Source organism: Myotis daubentonii, chromosome 10, assembly GCF_963259705.1.
Source record: "Myotis daubentonii chromosome 10, mMyoDau2.1, whole genome shotgun sequence".
In the NCBI taxonomy this organism is placed as follows: Eukaryota; Metazoa; Chordata; class Mammalia; order Chiroptera; family Vespertilionidae; genus Myotis; species Myotis daubentonii.
Window position 1 is genome coordinate 29,877,477 of NC_081849.1, and position 18,868 is coordinate 29,896,344.

The window sequence follows — 18,868 nt, forward strand, 5'->3', positions numbered from 1 at the left end:
CCCCAGGCCCCAGCCCGGTTTAAAAAGAGTCCTTAGAAGAGAAATACATTGCTGAATGTGGTGGCTGGGAGCATAATCTCCCTGAATCCTGTTCAGGGGCTGTCCTCCTGATGGGGAACCCCACGGCTCACCATAAATATCCAATGAAGAAGACACAGCAGAGGGGAGAGAAAGGACAAGTAAGCAAACAGGCCACATACAATTTCCATCCTGTGCCTTGACAAGAAAGGGCCCCTGATTTCTCAGAAGCCTTGTCATTAAAGGCATCTTTATGGTCTGGGTTTTTTTTTTTTTTTTAAACAAAACAAAAAAGTTTTTAGGATTTAAAACTCATATGAAGCCACAGGAAAGACTTGACCCAAATTAAAAACAAAAAACCACTAAAACTTTAAGAGAGATTCAGGCTTCAAGACTAGGAGGAGTGTTCCTCTTGATCGTTAGCACAGTGTAAAATCTTTCTTTGCTTTTAAAAGAAGTTTATGTGAATTCAAACTGCTCAGACTCATCTATAGAGCACAGAAAGGGCCAGGCTTTCCATGTACTTATCTCTGACTTCAGGAGCAGTATAACTTAAAGGGGTTTCTATCATTTATCATAGATGAGTCGTTCTGCAAAGATGATTTTCCCCGAAAACACAGGTTAATACAGATTGTATCAGTAACTAAAAATATTAAGACAAACAACAATAAAAATAGACGAGCTGAAGTGCGTAGCTGTTAAGGACACTGGTGAATTAGGCTGATTATGTCCAAAGATTTTTACATCCATACTCCTAAATAAACAGATTGAAGTTAAGCATGAAGCTGGCAATGCCTATCAGGTTGATGAATACTAAAATCAAGTGTGATACAGTTCCCACTATTTGGCTATAGTGCTAAAAGTTGAAAAATTGCCATTTATCAAAAAGGCAGTGATCCTTGGACTGTAAAGCATAATAATATTTTATTTTCAAACAGAAGGAATGGATTTGCTTCACTATCTCCACCGTCTTTCTCTCAGGTCCATCAGAGATCCTGGTGAAGCAGGGAGGGTATAAGATGTGACCATGGGAACTGTTTGCCTGTGAGTGACATTGGGGTGATTACAGGAATCTGAAGTTTTTTCTCATGAGCATCACTATTAAAACAACTTCTTTACAAAATCTAACCAAGAGCCGTAACCGGTTTGGCTCAGTGGATAGAGCGTCGGCCTGCGGACTGAAAGGACCCGGGTTCGATTCCGGTCAAGGGCGTGTACCTTGGTTGCGGGCACATCTCCAGTAGGGAATGTGCAGGAGGCAGCTGATCGATGTTTCTCTCTCATCGATGTTTCTAACTCTCTATCTCTCTCCCTTCCTCTCTGTAAAAAATCAATAAAAAAAAAAAATCTAACCAAGAGAACTGGAAAAATAAGCTCTCTCCCAGAAGGAATTAATAAGTTCCTTGGTGTCCTTCAGTTTTGATAGAGAGCTGCATCCTGTGATACAATGTTTGCAGCAGATACTGGAGGTGGAAGAGAAACTCCCTAAGTATCTAAAGTCAGGCTTTGGTCAAAGCACTGAGACTGACATGCTAGCTGGACTTCATGCCAGGCAAAGCATGTGTGTACCTATTTCTCATTGGGCTTAGGAACTCCAACCCCTATGAGTGTGGGCTACAATGGGAAGAGTATTAGAGAAATACCATCTCAAGCCTCATCTGACATGCCCCTGAAAAGACTCAACTGAGGAGAGGGTTTTCGTTTGTTTTTAGTGTATGTACCAAATATTGCATGGGACATACCTATGCTAAAAAGGGGAGAAACTTGTTTAAGAACTTGTGATGTTAAAGAACTGTTAGTGCTAAGCAACCTTAGGACCCAGAACCAAGGGAAATATAAAAGCTGAGCTCCAAGGATTTCAGGTAGATCAGTAGTTCAGGACATTGAGAAGGCAGGGTCATCATTTCCAGGTGGAGAAGATGGAGAGCGGGGGAGGGTGGTAAATTAAATTCGGACACAATTGATTTGTAGCTCCTTCCATGAAGCAGTGGGCTCAATTCCCCCCTCCCTTTGTCGGGACCAGCTCTGTGACTTGTTTTGACTAACAGAATGCTGCAGAGGATACAGAACTTTCCAGTCCGGCCTCAAGGTGTCCGGAAGCTCTCATTCTCTCCTCCTGAAACCCTAGGACCATCATGCTGTGAAGAAGCCTGAGATGAAAAACCAGGTACAGAGAAAGACTCAGGTATCCTGGCCATTCCAGCCACCCAACGGAGAGCCCCAAACATGTGACAGGGTCTCTCTCTTCTGTACAGATTCAGTCAAAATTGTGGCTGGTTACAGCCTCGTGAGTGAGAGACCCAGGGAGACGCCCACAGGTAACGGATACAGAGAAGAACCTGGAAGCAGGGGAAGTGCTAGTTCTTCAGGAGAGGTAAAGCAAGAGAGAGGGAGAGAGGGTTTCTAACCTGTGTTATCACTCAACTAGGTACCAGTGGCTCACCTAACTCCAGAGAGGGCACGTAAGTATGGAGCAGCCTAAGGATGCGAACAAGCACTCAATCTCATTGGGTAAAGGGCAAACTAGAAAGAAAGGATTGAGAATGATCAAGAAGACAGCAACTACAGCCAAGCCTGCATGGCTTAGAGGTTGTGTTGATCTATGAACCAGGAGGTCACAGTTTGATTCCCGGTCTGGGCTCTGGCGGCCTATGGATGATTTTCTCGCATCAATGATGTTTCTATTTCTCTCCCCCTTTCCCTTTCTCTCTGAAATTTATATTAAAAAAAGAAAGAAAATGGTAAACAAAAACAAAAACAAAAACAAGATGGCAACCTTACAAGACCTTTGTAAAGATTCGATGATGTATTTACTATAAGCATCTGGCATAGAAATGTGCTTGATAATGGTAACTGTATTTTCTATTTGTAGCTTTGCAATATGACTTAAAAAACATCTATGCAACTGTTTTAAATTTAATTATGCCTATGATGATGATATTTTTTTCTTTAGCCTGCAATTGCTTGAAAACAGTGACTGTATTTTATTTGTATGTGTGTACTGGTCTACAACATGTAGTTCTTACTAGGCACTCCACAAATATTTGTTGAATGATTGAATGAATGAATGAATGAATGAAATAAGATGTTTGCTAAATTGAATTAAAAGAAGAGCAGGAACGAGTGTGAATATCTACTATGCTTTCTATTTACAGCCCAAATTTGGATACAAAGTGGGTTGGCCACAGGCTCACTGCTAGGGCTCACAGCAAAGCCTCCAGGATCTCTCAGAGCTAAAGACTATTCTACTCTCTCCTGTGAAAACACAGGCGATCCCCCCCCCCATTCCTGTTCTTCGTCCTAGAAACACTATAAACAAGGAAAGCTGTTACGAATGGTCAAGATGTGGTATTCAGCACATGTGTGTATGCCTCTGAAGGGCTTTTAGAGGAAGATGCTAAAAACTGCAAGCTGCTTCCAGCAAATGATATAACATCAAATTAGTGATGCAGGAGGAAGCTGCCCAGGAGGTGAGCATGTCCTGCCGCAGAGGACATGAGGCTACCAGATGTATCTGAGAGAATGAAGTGTGACTTGAGTTGAAAAGATGAGATTCAAAGAGCAAAAAATAAATAAAAGACTAGAAAGACAGGATGAATACTCTCATTAATCCTGAGAATGATTGGCTACAAATATAGATTAGATACTTGTCCCAACCAGTTAACTTCCCAAAACATAAAAGATCTTCCCCAAACAATAAAGCATATTATCCAGGCTGCATTGGTTTTTGTACATGATTTTTTAAATGAATACGCCCCCAAGTACCCTGTAATGATCTTGATATGAAAATTTTTTCTACTCATTAACTGGTTAAGGGTACCCCGTGGCTGAGTGGTCTACTACAATCCCGCTGTCTCAAATAATCAGAGAGTCAGCTAGAAGTTGGAGAGCATTTCCACCATTCTGAAGCTGGCCTGGGTGGAAGTCAACTTACTAATTCAATCTGTTTGCTGGGTAAGTGATCTTGTGTCTACTCACCGTGATCAAGGATATATTTCACAATTTCCCCGTTGCCGGTTTTAGCTGCGTGGTGAAGGAGTGAACAGTGGTCTGGTCCCTGAATTAGCAGACTGCCTCCATTTTTATAGCTTTCTATTAGCTGAAAAAGAGACAGATAAAAAGAAGCTCAGACCGAGGCCGGAACAAGAGAAACAGCTCACTGGTGATAAAATAAGAACAATGCAGCAAACCACAAATATTTCTAGCCTCAGAGGACACAGAAACGTCAGAGAGATGAAGTAATCTTCCTCGATTGTGTGATAATTCAAATAGATGGCCAGTGTCTCACTAACTCCTGAGAGGGCATATGGGTGTTGAACATCCTAAGAAAACTGAAATATACCGAATCACTTATTTATTTTCCTGTGTGGTTTTTTTTCTTCTTTCCTTTTCTTGTCTGGTGCCTGTTCCAAGGGAGTGGAGAAGAGAATAAGTTTCCTGCTTTGGCTCAGCTTTTTCTTGAGTGAAAGAATAATTATAGGCAGGATTAGTGTGGTGTCTGGTAGGTAACTCCTTTCCTGTCCCTCAGTTTTACTTTAATCTCTAATAAACCTAGCTCCATAGAAGCTTCTTTCCATTTCCCTGTGAGAGATCACTGCACGCGAGCACACAGCATACACACACGCACACACAGGTATAGCTCCCTTCTTCATCCAGGTCTGCAGCCCAGCCGGTATGTATTCTGTTAATCACCTAAATAATACCTAAAATACCTAAAATATGAAACAGACTAGGGGAAAAAACAGATTTTGCATCTTGAGAATAAGGTAGCTAATGATACAGTCTAAGTTTATGAAATATTAAAAATTATAGAAAGTGTAAATGGGTCCCTATTCTCTAAACTATGATATATCAGGATAAGAAGAGCCTTTTGGAGCTTCTAAAATGTAGTTTTAGGACAAATGCCAAACAAATAACCCAGCAGGCAATAAGCAAAAGGAATGTGTCTACCACCAAGAAGTTAGATGGCACATTATAAAAAATTCAACATCTCCTATGGTTCAAAGTTCAAGCTTCTACTCAAATGCAGCCATAGCATTGCCATGTGTCAGATGCCAGGGAAGGAGATGAAAACAACACAGCCACTGGCCTCAAAGACCTCACAGTCCATGGGAGAGACAGATGTGGAAAGAATTATACCAGGAAAGCATGAAGTGGGGGATGGAAGACTTCCTAGGAAATAGATTCAAAAAAGAGTAGTTGAATGGAAACCAGGAACTTTCACCCTACACCAGGGCAGTAGGAAGAAGTAGCTAATAGTTTTCCTGTTAAGAGAAAACTAAGAGAATCCTGTTCTGTTTCACTGCATTGTCTCACAGTGACAGTCCCTTCCCTGGAACAGGTCCACAAGGGATTCGGCTCAACCGAGTAGCACAGACCCAATCCATCAGCTGCCTTGATTCTGCCTTTCTGTGGTGTTTTTAGACACTGAGCAGTAAGTTAGTCCGTGGGCATCTCATGCAGCCCAGCTGCTCAAGACAGCTTTCCCACTGGGATGGCTCCTGGGGTCTTTTGTTTTCTGCTGATTTGTGCATTCTCTCTCTCTCTCTCTCTCTCTCTCTCTCTCTCTCTCTCTCTCTCAGCCAGTTTAATATTTAATATTTATTTTGCTTTCTACTTGGAATAGAAAAATGAAAGAAAATGGAGAAGAAGAAAAAATGGGAGAAGAAAAATAGTAGAAAAAAAGAGAAAAAATGTAAGAAAGAAAAAGAAAAGAGTAAAAAAACACACACACCTAACTCCCCTGTATTTCATCTCTCAGTAAACAAGGTATTCTTGCATTCTTTCTTAGCCATTTTGGGAATAATTGGAATAGAGAATGTAATAAGACAACTGACTGAATATAGTTATTTCCTATATCTCAAATAATTCTCTATTAAGTACAAAATATTGTGGCAATATACCCACAGACCTGGAAAATTCATTGCCTAGACTAAAATCATGTACAAAATAAAATGAAAAGGTTTCAAATGCACCATTTCCAGGATTACATGTTGAAAGATGACTGTTTATCAAGATGCTTGAAACTGTCTCACCAACTGTTTTCTGCTAGTGACCTGTGAAAAATGGAGCAGAGGGCCAGGCTGTTATAGCTCAGTGGTTGAAGCATCAACCTATGAACCAAGAGGTCAAGGTTTGATTCCCTGTCAGGACACGTGCTCTGGGTGTGGGCTTGATCCCCAGTAGGGGGCGTGCAACAGGCAGCCAATCATTCTCTCTCATTGATATTTCTATCCTTCTCCCTGCCTCTTTCTCTAAAATCAATAAAAACCTATTTTAAAAAAATAAATGGAGCACAGAGGGTCTCAGTTTATTCGACAGTTGTGCCTCAGAAGAAACTGTGTTCAATGGCAGTGCTTCTCAGCTTTCTTTAAGGCTTTTGGTTTCTGGATCTGCAATGGCACCATCCTCCACAGGCTGGTGAGGAAGGCAGAGCCTGGGCCCTTAGGGAGCTGCCCATATTACACAGCTGATCAATGGCAGTGTGGCCTTTACAAGGATAGATGGGCAGTCATAGGTCCCAAGGCCTGAAAAGGATATGGGACCAACTATAGCTTTTAGAATAGCTATAAACTGTATTATACTTTATAACAAATATTTACATTTCTACTATGTCTAGCTCTTAAAATACACAGACTAACACTATGCTAATAAAATAGCCAACACTTTAGAGTCCTTTCTATGTAATAGGAACAGTCAAGAGCTGTACTTGTTTTATTACATTTGATCCTCACAAAGTGAAGAGAGAGGCAATACTATGATTCCATTTTAGAGATGATGAAAGTGAGGTACAAAGATAAATAGTTGTTCAAAATCATGCATATAGGAAATGGCAGGGCCGAGACCTGAACCCTGGCGGTCTGACTTCAGAATTGGCATTCACTCTAGAGGTGTGGTGGACACTTCCTTCCCTCTGAATTAAAATTCACCAGAAAGCAAAACAACAAATTAAACTGTTTTGATTTACCATGATTCCCAAAATACAAAACTGTAATAATGTTGGAAGACATAGGCTCTGGCCTGAGGAATGTATTTCTGGTTGTTGACCAGATAAGTCTTACACTTGCATTTATTTCAAGACCTATCTAAAAAGAAATCTTTAAACTTCCAATATCAGCTTCAGAGAACAGGAATTCTGGGCACTGTGAGCAGTGTGTCCTGGGGACATGCAGTCCATTTTTACTAGTGAAGGCAAATTGCATGGTTATCTTACAGAAACCTTTTGCTGTTACAAAGCATGGAGATGCTGGGAGGACTCCCCTAATCCTCTCTGTTTAATTCTCAAAAGAAAAGAAAAAAAAAGAAAAAGCATCCTTCCTCTTTCTACTAAGCCAGCACAGGCAGGGGGTCTGATAAATGACATATGGGCTCATGAAAGTTTGGTGTGAAATGATGTTGACTTAGAGTTCTTAAAAATCAGCAAAAAATTTGGTAGGAAGATGTCTTACCTTCATAAGATCACCAGTTATTACTGCCTGCAAAATTGCTGTGAAAGACAAAAGAGAGATGTCTCATTAGTAGAAGACCCTCTCCTTAAAATACTAAAAAGGTCTGGATCCATATTTTGCATACATAGTCTACAGTGGAGGCAGGGACCAGGGAAAGAGAATCATGCCAAAGGTTGAATCTTGGAATAGACTAAGGTCTTCTTTGCAGCCTTTCCCTACCTGGGCCCCATCCCCTGTATAATTCTAGAGTCTACCAGAGTCCCCTCTGGCCCTGGTACAACAGAGAGAACATGAAATTTAGAGTCACACAGATTGGGTTCAGATCTTAACTCTGACACAAGCTGTGGAACACTGAGTGAACCATTTAACCCCTCTGAACCTCAGTTTCCACATCTGTAAAACAGCAAGTCTAAATTTTATAGGAATCCTGAAGGTATCAACTAAATCATATAAACATTTCTAACTCATCCATTAATGCCTAATCATCATTGGTTTTTGTTTCCTTCTTTCCATTTCCTTCCACTCTGTCCTCTTGGGGTTCAAAAAATCACCAGTATTTGTTGGTGTGTTTTGTAATGATAAATAAATACCCACTGCTATGGAAATAAAGGGGACTAGAAAGAGTGAAGAGGAACCACATATATTTTAATTATGTTTTGAAGAAAATAGTCATGTGCTAAGCATCTAATTCAATGGTGACTCTTACAGAAAGAATTCTAAAAGTCGTGGGTAACCTAAATTAATTGTCCCTGGAGGAAAAAGAGAAGAGTATGTGCATGCCATGTGGGGTGTAGAAGAGGAGTGAGAAAATATGACTGACAAAAGAGGAACAGAATACACCTATGTCTAAGGGCAATTATGGTTTCTAGGGGGATTATATGCAATAGGTTGGAAATGGTGGCTTTCGAAATATAAATACCCAAAACTAAACCAAAGACAGATTATTTTAGGCTTTAATGTCACAAAAATTTAGAAGAAAATAATGTATTTTTCAAAGTGTCAATTTATTGTTCTTGTTTGAGTCATCTCCCATTATAGGGTTAGCCAACAATTCAGTATCATGCACCAAAGTACACGGAGCCTTTGACAGTCCCTGAGCAAAGCCCTCCAAACTTTCACACGGAGCATTGACCAGAGGCAAAGGACCAGAGGCATGTTAAACTCATTCACTGGCCCATGACCCAGTGCCTTCCCTCTGGTCAAAGCAGACGCCTTGAAAACCCACGGAAATGGTGAGGGCTGCTTGAACATGGATGAAGAAGGAAGAAGAAAGAATAGAGGAAAAGGGGGGAACAGGAAAGAGAGGGAAGAATGTTTCCATAACAAGCTGTAAGCAGGCCAATATCCCTCATGAACATAGATGCCAAAATCCTCAACAAAATCTTAGCAAATCGGATCCAGCAGTACATCAGAAAGATCATACACCATGACCAAGTAGGATTTATCCCAGGGATGCAAGGATGGTACAATATCCGCAAATCAATAAACGTGATACATCACATAAACAAATTGAAAGAAAAAAACCACATGGTCATATCAATTGATGCAGAAAAAGCATTTGACAAAATTCAACACCCATTTTTGATAAAAACTCTCAGCAAGGTGGGAGTAGAAGGATCATACCTCAACATAATAAAAGCCATATATGACAGGCCCACAGCCAACATCATACTCAACGGACAAAAACTAACACCATTTCCCCTAAGAACAGGAACAAAACAGGGATGCCCCCTCTCACCACTCCTGTTCAACATAGTACTGGAAGTGTTAGCCATTGCAATTCGGCAAGAAGAAGAAATAAAAGGCATCCAAATTGGAAAAGAGGAAGTAAAACTGTCCTTATTTGCAGACGACATGATATTATACATACAAAACCCTAGAGATTCCATCAAAAAGCTACTAGACTTAATACATGAATTTGGCAATGTAGCAGGATACAAAATTAACCCCAAGAAATCTGAGGCATTTCTATACACCAATAGTGAACTTTCAGAAAGAGAGATTATAAAAACAATCCCGTTTACCATTGCACCAAAAAAATTAAGCTACCTAGGAATAAACTTAACTAAAGAGGTAAAAGACCTCTACTCAGAAAACTACAGGACGTTGAAAAAAGACATAGAGGAAGACATAAACAGATGGAAGAACATACCGTGTTCATGGATTGGTAGAATCAACATCATTAAAATGTCCATACTACCCAAAGCAATCTATAAATTCAACGCACTTCCCATTAAAATACCAACAGCATACTTCAGAGATCTAGAACGAACTTTCCAAAAATTCATCTGGAATAAAAGAAGACCCCGAATAGCTGCAGCAATCCTGAAAAAGAACAAAGTAGGTGGGATCTCAATACCAGATATCAAGTTGTATTACAAAGCCACTGTTCTCAAAACTGCCTGGTACTGGCACAAGAATAGGCATATAGATCAATGGAATAGAATAGAGAGCCCAGAAATCGGCCCGAACCAATATGCTCAATTAATATTTGACAAAGGAGGCAAGAACATACAATGGAGCCAAGATAGTCTCTTCAATAAATGGTGTTGGGAAAATTGGACAGATATATGCAAGAAAATGAAACTAGACCACCAACTTACACCATACACAAAAATAAACTCAAAATGGATAAAGGACTTAAATGTACGACAGGATACCATAAAAATTCTAGAAGAATCCAAAGGCAAGAAAATCTCAGACATATGCCGAAGCAATTTCTTCACTGATACAGCTCCTAGGGCACTTGAAACTAAAGAAAAAATGAACAAATGGGACTACATCAAAATAAAAAGCTTCTGCACAGCAAAAGAAACCATCAACAAAACAACGAGAAAACCCACTGTGTGGGAAAACATATTTGCCAATGACATATCTGATAAGGGCCTAATCTCCAAAATTTATAGGGAACTCATACAACTTAACAAAAGGAAGATAAACAATCCAATCAAAAAATGGGCAAAGGACCTAAATAGACACCTTTCAAAAGAGGACATTCAGAAAGCCAAGAGACATATGAAAACATGCTAAAAGTCACTAATCATCCGAGAGATGCAAATCAAAACAGCAATGAGGTACCATCTCACACCTGTCAGACTGGCTATCATCAACAAATCAACAAACGACAAGTGCTGGAGAGGATGTGGAGAAAAAGGAACACTTGTGCACTGCTGGTGGGAATGCAGACTGGTGCAGCCACTATGGAAGACAGTATGGAGTTTCCTTAAAAAACTGAAAATGGAACTCCCATTTGACCCTGTGATCCCACTTCTAGGAATATATCCCAAGAAACCAGAAACACCAATCAGAAAGGATATATGCACCCCTATGTTCATAGCAGCACAATTCACCATAGCTAAGATCTGGAAACAGCCTAAGTGCCCATCAGTAGATGAATGGATTAGAAAACTGTGGTACATCTACATGATGGAATACTATGCTGCTGTAAAAAGGAAGGAACTCTTACCATTTGCAACGTCATGGATGGAACTGGAGAGCATTATGCTAAGTGAAATAAGCCAGTCAATAAAGGAAAAATACCACATGATCTCACTCATTCATGGACAATAGAGACCATTATAAACTTTTGAACAATAATAGATACAGAGGCAGAGCTGCCTCAAACAGATTGTCAAACTGCAGCGGGAAGGCCGGGGAGGGTTGGGGGGCAGGAGGTAGGGGGGTAAGAGATCAACTAAAGGACTTGTATGCATGCATATAAGCATAACCAATGGACATAAGACACAGGGTGATAGGGGAGGCTAGGGGACTGTCTAGGGCGGGGGGATAAAATGGATACATATGTAATACCCTTTGTAATACTTTAAGCAATAAAAACAAAAAAACAAAAACAAAAAAAAAACAAGCTGTAAGCAACATACTCATTCCATCTCCCTAAGGCACATGCACAATGCTGTGTACATCTCAATGCACAACAGTTAGTTGTTGGACGGGCTGAAAAGATGGCAAAGAGAAAGGAGAAAAGGAGAGAGATAAAAACAAAAGGAGTTAATAAAATATTAGGTCAAAAGAACCTAAGAAAATGTGTCTCATTCTTCATATTATGGATGGACACTGGGGTTCAGAGTAAAGTGACGCTCTTGGGGCACAGAGCTAGTGGTCGTCCAGTCATCACCATCATGCAGGTCCCTGTGTCCAGTCCAGGTCTCTATCTAGTGCCCTCTGTGAGCTCCCAATGCAAGGTCTACTAGAGGCGTATAGAAAATAGAAGAAAATAGTCTCTATAGGTTATAAAGCTTATAGTGTTGTGGAAAAGGCACTGGATTGGAGTCTTAATTCTAATATCTGTAATATACTAGATAAGTTTAACAGCTGTCCTGCTCATCTCTCTGTAGTAGGGATAAAACAAACAAACAAACAAAAAAGCTTTATAAATAGATATGTAATATTACCAGAGGGGTAGCTTTCAGGACTTTTGAGACTATACATGAAAATGGCATGCAAACACTTCAGAAAGGACCTAGCAACAGGGTAAAATTGGTGTGTGGAGTCAAGCAGACATAGCTCTGTTAATACAGTGCCCATCAGGTGAAGGCACAGCTGAAGGGGCCAAAGGGACGCTGTGTAACTCCAAGATGTAAAGCCTACCTCAGAGGCAGGGAGGGAGAGGCCGAAGAAAATATTAGTGAATGCAAGTATAAGAAAACAAATCAGCTTGGACTTTTATGCTACAGGATGCTCTCTTCACTGAAGCAGATTACCCATATTAGGAAAGAATTGGGGCAGTTAATGCAGAGCTGAAACTCACACACACTTGTTCAAAGCAGCATACAGCCTATGGTTTTCAAGATCATATTAAAACCTTTCCCAGAAATTAAAAGAAAAAAAAGAGAGAAATAGAGGGAAAAAGTAATAAAGGAGAGAGAAAAGAAAAATGAATTCATTAACTTAAAGCACTTGTGTAATAAAATTTGGTGTAAGTAATAAATCAAGACAATGAAGGAATTCCCCAGGACCAAGTCTATTTAAGTAAAAAATGAACGGAAGGAAGAAAGGATGGAAGAAAGGGAGGGGGGAGGAAGGAAAGGGGGGGAGGGAGGGAAGAAGGGAGGGAGGGAGGAAGGAAGGAAGGAAGGAGGAAGGAAGGAAGGAAGGAAGGAAGGAAGGAAGGAAGGAAGGAAGGAAGGAAGGAAGGAAGGGAAGAAGGAAGGGGAAGCCGGGGGGTGGGGGAGGGATTTATTGGCTAACTTTGGAGTTCAAAAAGAGTTTCTTAGATGAAGTAAAGCTTAAGCCAACTCTTCCATGATAAGTAGAAGTAATTAGCAAAGGAGGTTTGGAAAATTCTTGCAAAATAAAGGTAGGATATGAACAAAGACCTGGAAGTTACAAGTCATGGTGTCTGAGGGAACCTGCAAAGAGCTGCATGTGAACACATCTGAGGTGGAGAGTGGTCTCAGGCAATGTGCTACAGTCACAGGGACCACTCCAGTGAGCACCATTTATGTAAGGAGAAGGCACTTGGACTTTATCTCAGGGGATGAGGTGCTATTAAAGAGCTAAAAGTACATGAATGTTCTTAAGCATGCCAGTATGACTCTGCTCCTCCCCTCCTAGAAACCTGCTCTCAGCTCCTGTTCTCCAGATTGCCCACATTATAGCCCCCTTCAGTTTCTACCCCAGACTCATCACAAGCATTGTGATTTACGTCTTCATTTCCAACAGCCTCCCAGCTTAAAGTCTACACGAGCAGGTAGATCATATAACATAATCATAACCACGAATAATTTCCAATTGCACTGGAGATAGAAAGCATGAATATTTATTTTAAGTCAAGCAATACACCCAAGGGTAGCTATTATGCAAACATTATTAAGCACAAGGCCCACTTCTCTCTCCTGATTAATGTCCTTCCCCATGAACACTGTTGTTGAAAATTTCCTCTGCATAAAGAAAGCCTGAATCCATTAGTCGCAACTCCAGATAATAACCTTCTGAAAGATCGAGCTCAAAAACAAATAATTGAGTTGTTCTGATTATAGTATTACCCCTTATTATTTCTTGAGCTCTGAGTTTGTCTTCTTGCCTGTCTTAAAACTCCTTTACACTGAAGAAGCAATGCCCCAAGTGCAAAGAAGCAAAAGAAGTCAAATTATTAACGGAACAAAAGGTTGATAAGTAAATGAATAAATTCCTGGGCAATTAACGTCACATAAACTTAGGTAGTTAGAAATGTAAGGGGGTAGAGAACTGAGAACTGTGTCATTTTTAGATGTTAGAAGTTGAATCATTAGTTCACATGAAATGATTTCTTTTTCCTTCAGTGCTATGCCTTCCAATAAATGGCTATCCACTAAACATCCCAAGGCAGAATACTAGAACTGAGAAGTCAAGATGGCCAGGAAGGAATCTGTTTTCAGTCTCTGTTCCTGAGACCTGGATTCCCCAGAGTCAAGACATCCTCAGACATCCATGCATGGAAGAGAAAAATGGCCTCTCCCCTGGAATCAGTGTAGGGACAAACCAGTGTCTGGGGCCACTGGCTGGCCTGCCTGCTCCTGCCATGCCAAACCCTGTCAAGGATGTGGAAATATAACTACAAAACACACGCCATCCTCTCAGGAAACTGACATTTTGGCAAGAAATCCAAACTAGGAAGGGATATAGTGTAATTGAATCTAGACTTATACTGACTGGGTTTAAGCCATTAACTAGATATAACCTTGGGTTAGTTACCAAGCTTCAGTCCTCTCATTAGGAAAATGGAGATCAAGTGAGTTCTTTTGAGCCTCTGCCTTGCAAATAAGCTCAAGGAACAGAGAATCTGACCATTACAGTCTTCTGTGTAGAACACCATGGAATGCTGATTTTTTAACCCCATTACACTGAGAAAGCACCATTTTGCATCTGTGAGATGAGGTTAGACGACGGCCAATTACAGCTCTAGAATTTGGCGTAGGACAACTTCCATAGGGATACTTTACAGCTGTGATTCTTGCTTTGCAGATGAAAATATTGAAGAACAAAACATACACAGAACTTGGCAAAGCCACATATTTGCTTGTAATTCTCAATAAATCAACTGAAATAACTACATTATTATATATCAAAGAGAGTTTCAATAAAATAGTCTATTGAAAAATTTTAATCTTTCAGGTTCAGTTACTTTCAAATTTTTAAATAATTTTATTGCCAAATTATCTTCTCCTAATGACAGAAATCACCGAAATCTTTTTTTTTTTTTTTTAATTCTGGGGGGAAAAATTAAAAGTAAAAACAAAAACCACTGAACAAAGAGAGGCTTGTGGAGACTCGGGGAGCGAAATCAGTCGACTCATTGGGAATCGTAAATACATATCTAACTTTGCCGAGTTCCGCATATATTTTACTCCTAAATATTCTTATCTGCGAAGCAAGAATGACAGCCTAAAATGACCCTTTCAGAAGTTGTCATATTCCACATTCGGCAGCCGTATTTAGCCTTAGGCTAACCCTCTCCATTCATAAATGAGGAAACTGGGCCTTGAGAAGTGACTTGAGATTTCCAAGGTCACACAGTTAGAATCCAGCTCAGGAAAAGAGGGACTTTGGTTATTTTATTTTATTTTTTGTTTCTTTTATATTTCCTTTTCTTTTATTGTTTCTAACCTCTGGCTCACAGTTCTTTCCACCGCGCAATTTCTCCTTGGTTTAACTTGGAGCAGGATGGACAAAAGTGAAAACAAACGGCCCCAGATAAAAGTTTCATGAATTCATCACATACAAAATGAAGTCGATTTGTGGCTTTCAGTGGCGATTCTATGATGCCAAAGGAGACACTGAATAGTGAGCACACCAGGGCAAACGTTGTTTACATTTTCCTCGAGCTCAACATCCCTGGAGTCTTCATACTTTTCCTTTATTCAAAGTTACTTACTGCTTAGCCACCAGAAAGCTGGCGCTGACAGCTGCCCAAGCACCCACTTCTGTGACGTCCATATTCTGCATAGATTTTCCATAGCAGACTTATTTCTCTGCTTTATGAGCAGCCAGCACCCACAGTACATGAGCAACAAAGTGTGAAGGCTTAGCTTCCCAAAATGAAATTTAAGATAATCATCAAACACAGCAAAGGTAATCTAACACACACACTGTGATTATGCTAATTAGGCATAGATGAGAAACAGTTTGTGAAAATGACTGTAATTAATATTATTTTGCATAGTCATATCAAACAAGTCTAAGATGAGGTGAGAGAAAGGAGCATTTAAATATTTCTAAAGACCTCTGCATTTTAATCGAGGCCTAGGGGAGGTTTTGAAAGTTGATAATAAGATATGTGTCAAGTTATTTGTTAATAATAATAGGTTAAAATTCTGAGTTTTTTTATAATATAGAAAAGTTCCAAGATTATTCTTATAATAACAAACACATTTGTATCAGTTCTCTGTTAGCAAACCATCCCCAAACATAGATGTTTAAAACAACAATGATTTATTTTGATCAAAAATGTGCAATTTGGGCTGGATTCAGCAGAAACAGTTTGTCTCTGTTCCACCTGGCATCAGCTGGGGCAGTCCCACTGAAAGCTGGGAGATCCACTTTCAAAACGGTAGCTGAGTGCTGGCTTCAGCTGGGAGCTTTGGTTCCTCTTGTGTGGGCTTCCTCGGGCTGCTTGGGCTTCCTCCTGAAATGGTGGCTGAGTTTCAAAAGCAACCTTCATAAGGAGAGCCTAATGGAAGTCATGTTGCCTTGGAAATCACATGGTATCACTTCTGCTGTCATCTCAACTTTGCCCACATTCAGGAGAGAGGACGTAGACCCCATATCTTAATGGAAAGAGTGTCAAAGTCATATTGAAGAAGACTGTGGGATGGATGATAAGGCGATGGCCGTTTGGGGAAAATACAATCTGTCTCATCACACCTGTGCATTGTGATGTCCACTGAGTCAGAGGATTCGCTGACTTCCAGGGAGCATTGGGAAAAGGCCACGAACAGGAAAAGGCCTTTGCTACCTGTGCCACTGTAGGAGTGTATTTTGCATACAATATCATCTGTTTTATGTCCTGAGTATCTCAGTAGGAAAAGTAAAAGAGGCTGAGAACTGCTCACCTGAAGGACCAGCTTTTTGCAGCAGGAAGAAGAAAGGTAAGAAGAAGACCAGGCAGACGGACAATTGTTTGTAGAACTGAATTAGGAATTCTATCTAAGGGAGCTCAATCCAGAATCTCCTTTTAATAATCAGATGTGAGAGAAGAGACTGCTTGGCTGGAGGAGGCAGGAGAGGAGGGAAGAATCACTTACTGAACTTTAGTCCTTTATCCCTCACACTCAGCCTACCAACTTCCCCTCCATCGCCAAAATATGGAGGATGCAGAGCACACATCTGACAGATCTTATTACCCTCTTATCATCATTGGGATTAATCCATCAGTGGCAACTAAAAGGCCATTCAATGCGGCAGTGGTCTAATATTCAAACACCACCTGTGCCAAATCTCTCTTAAAGTATAACCATAGATGGGAGACAAGACATAAATAGGTTTTGCTTCTGTCTAATGACAGAGTTAATCCTCCACTTCAATTAGTCCCTGCTAAGTGAATGCATGAATGTATATGGGTTCTTTCCATCTGCCGCAGCAATCCTTTTGAAGCTACTATTAGCATGGAAGAGGTTTCCTGTTTGGAGAAAAAACAAACAGCTCCCGTCCAGTGTTCCCTCCTGGCAGAAAAACTCCACCTTGCTGCCAGAGGCCCGGGACAGTTCCCTTCCGAAACAGTCCGTTCCCCTTCCCTTATTCACCCTGGAATTGGCTAGAAACAGTGCAGGGACCAGATGTCTCTCCCCAAATCCCATTTGTTTATGGCTGTTGTGAAATTGTTCTTTGGTTGTTTCACATACCCAAGTCCCATCACTGCAATTAAGCCACAAGCACAAGAACCGGGATTTGATTGATTATTTTTTCTTTGTTTTATCCAGACTTCATCCTTCACTGAAAACGTCTTAGTACAGGAAGTATGTGAAGTACTTAATAAATACTTGGTAGATACTGGTGGCCTGGTGATTCAACTAGCCGTCATTTCAATATTCTTTGAACCCTGGATCAAGGAAGATGTTCCAGGAGGTAAAAGAGACCCACTTGCCTGGCCCTTGCTGAACCTAGTCATCAATATGGGGGTTGGAAATGTTTTAAAATCTTTTTGGTATCTTGCCCTAATCAGTTTGGCTCAGTGGATAGAGTGCTGGCCTGTGGACTGAAGGGTCCCAGGTTCGATTCCGGTCAAGGGCATGTACCTGGGTTGCGGGCACATCCCTAGCAGGGAGTGTGCAGGAGCAGCTGATCGATGTTTCTCTCTCATCGATGTTTCTAACTCTCTATCCCTCTCTCTTCCTCTCTGTAAAAAATCAATAAAATATATTTTTTAAAAAATAAAATAAAATCTTTTTGGTATCTAATGGTGCTTATCAGATGCACTGAAACACCATTGCAAATATCTCAACAGACCAGAACTGCTTATATTACTCATCAAACCAGAGTCCTATACTAAGCAATAATGCATGTTACTTCCTAGAACACTAGTAGCAAGCTTGGATCAGTGTTACAACAATTTTATGGGTTAATTTTTTTCTTTTCTTTGAGCATTAGGTGAGTGAAGACAGGTTCACAGGTTCAGAGGCCAATTGGATTCACATTCTTCTGCTGTCACAGTATGTTACTTTCATCCAGTTGTGTAAAATTTGTGCCAACAGTCAGAGGGGGACCAGAAAGGTTGGGGAATATATCTTCTTAAGAATCTATACAATTGAGGAGAAAGCAAGATGGCGGCATAGGTTAACACCTGAAATTGCTGCCTTGCACAACCACTTCAAAAATACAACTAAAAGACAAAATGGACATCATCCAGAACCACAGGAAGGCTGGCTGAGTGGAAATTCTACAACTAGAAGGAAAGAGAAAAGCACAGTGAGACTCAGAGGAGGTGTGGAAGTAAAGTGCAGAGGTACGGAGGCACACGTGGAAAGGGCTGGCAACTGAGGACACGGTTGTCTTTTTCAATTGGGAAGGAGTCTCAAGCTCCCGATGGCTCTGAACACCAGTTCCAGGCGAGTCTCTGGGGACCCAGACTCATATGGGGAGAAACTGGACTGTCTGGCATCAGTCGGAACTCGAGGGCAGCTTTCTCTCAGAGGTGCTTGCGACGATTACTGGGACACTGAGACGAGGGGCCTCTTAGGGTAGGGCTGAGGATCAGCCATAGTTGTTTGCTCCACCCTGTTGATTCCCTGAGACCCCGCCCCACCCAAGCTTCAGCAGAGGCTTTTGCATATGAATGACCTGGCCCTTTGCAATCTAAAATTACCTAACAAACTGCAGCTGGGTCAGAGAGACCCAGAACATCCAAAAGACAGCCCAAGGCCCCACAGCAGCTTGCATTGCTTCACAGCTGGGCCTCATCTGGGCAC

At 40.8% G+C, this 18,868-nt stretch overlaps 1 protein-coding gene across 2 annotated transcripts in view; it reads right to left on the minus strand.

Moving 5' to 3' along the window:
- Positions 1-18,868, minus strand: part of DGKI (diacylglycerol kinase iota) — a 396,707-nt gene that overhangs the window by 10,861 nt on the left and 366,978 nt on the right. For both annotated transcript variants that reach the window (XM_059711894.1, XM_059711895.1), the window contains 2 exons: positions 7,467-7,504; positions 3,997-4,117 (listed from right to left, as the gene is read on the minus strand). In XM_059711894.1, coding sequence (XP_059567877.1) covers positions 3,997-4,117; positions 7,467-7,504 — 159 coding nt within the window. The remainder of the gene's footprint in view (positions 1-3,996; positions 4,118-7,466; positions 7,505-18,868) is intronic.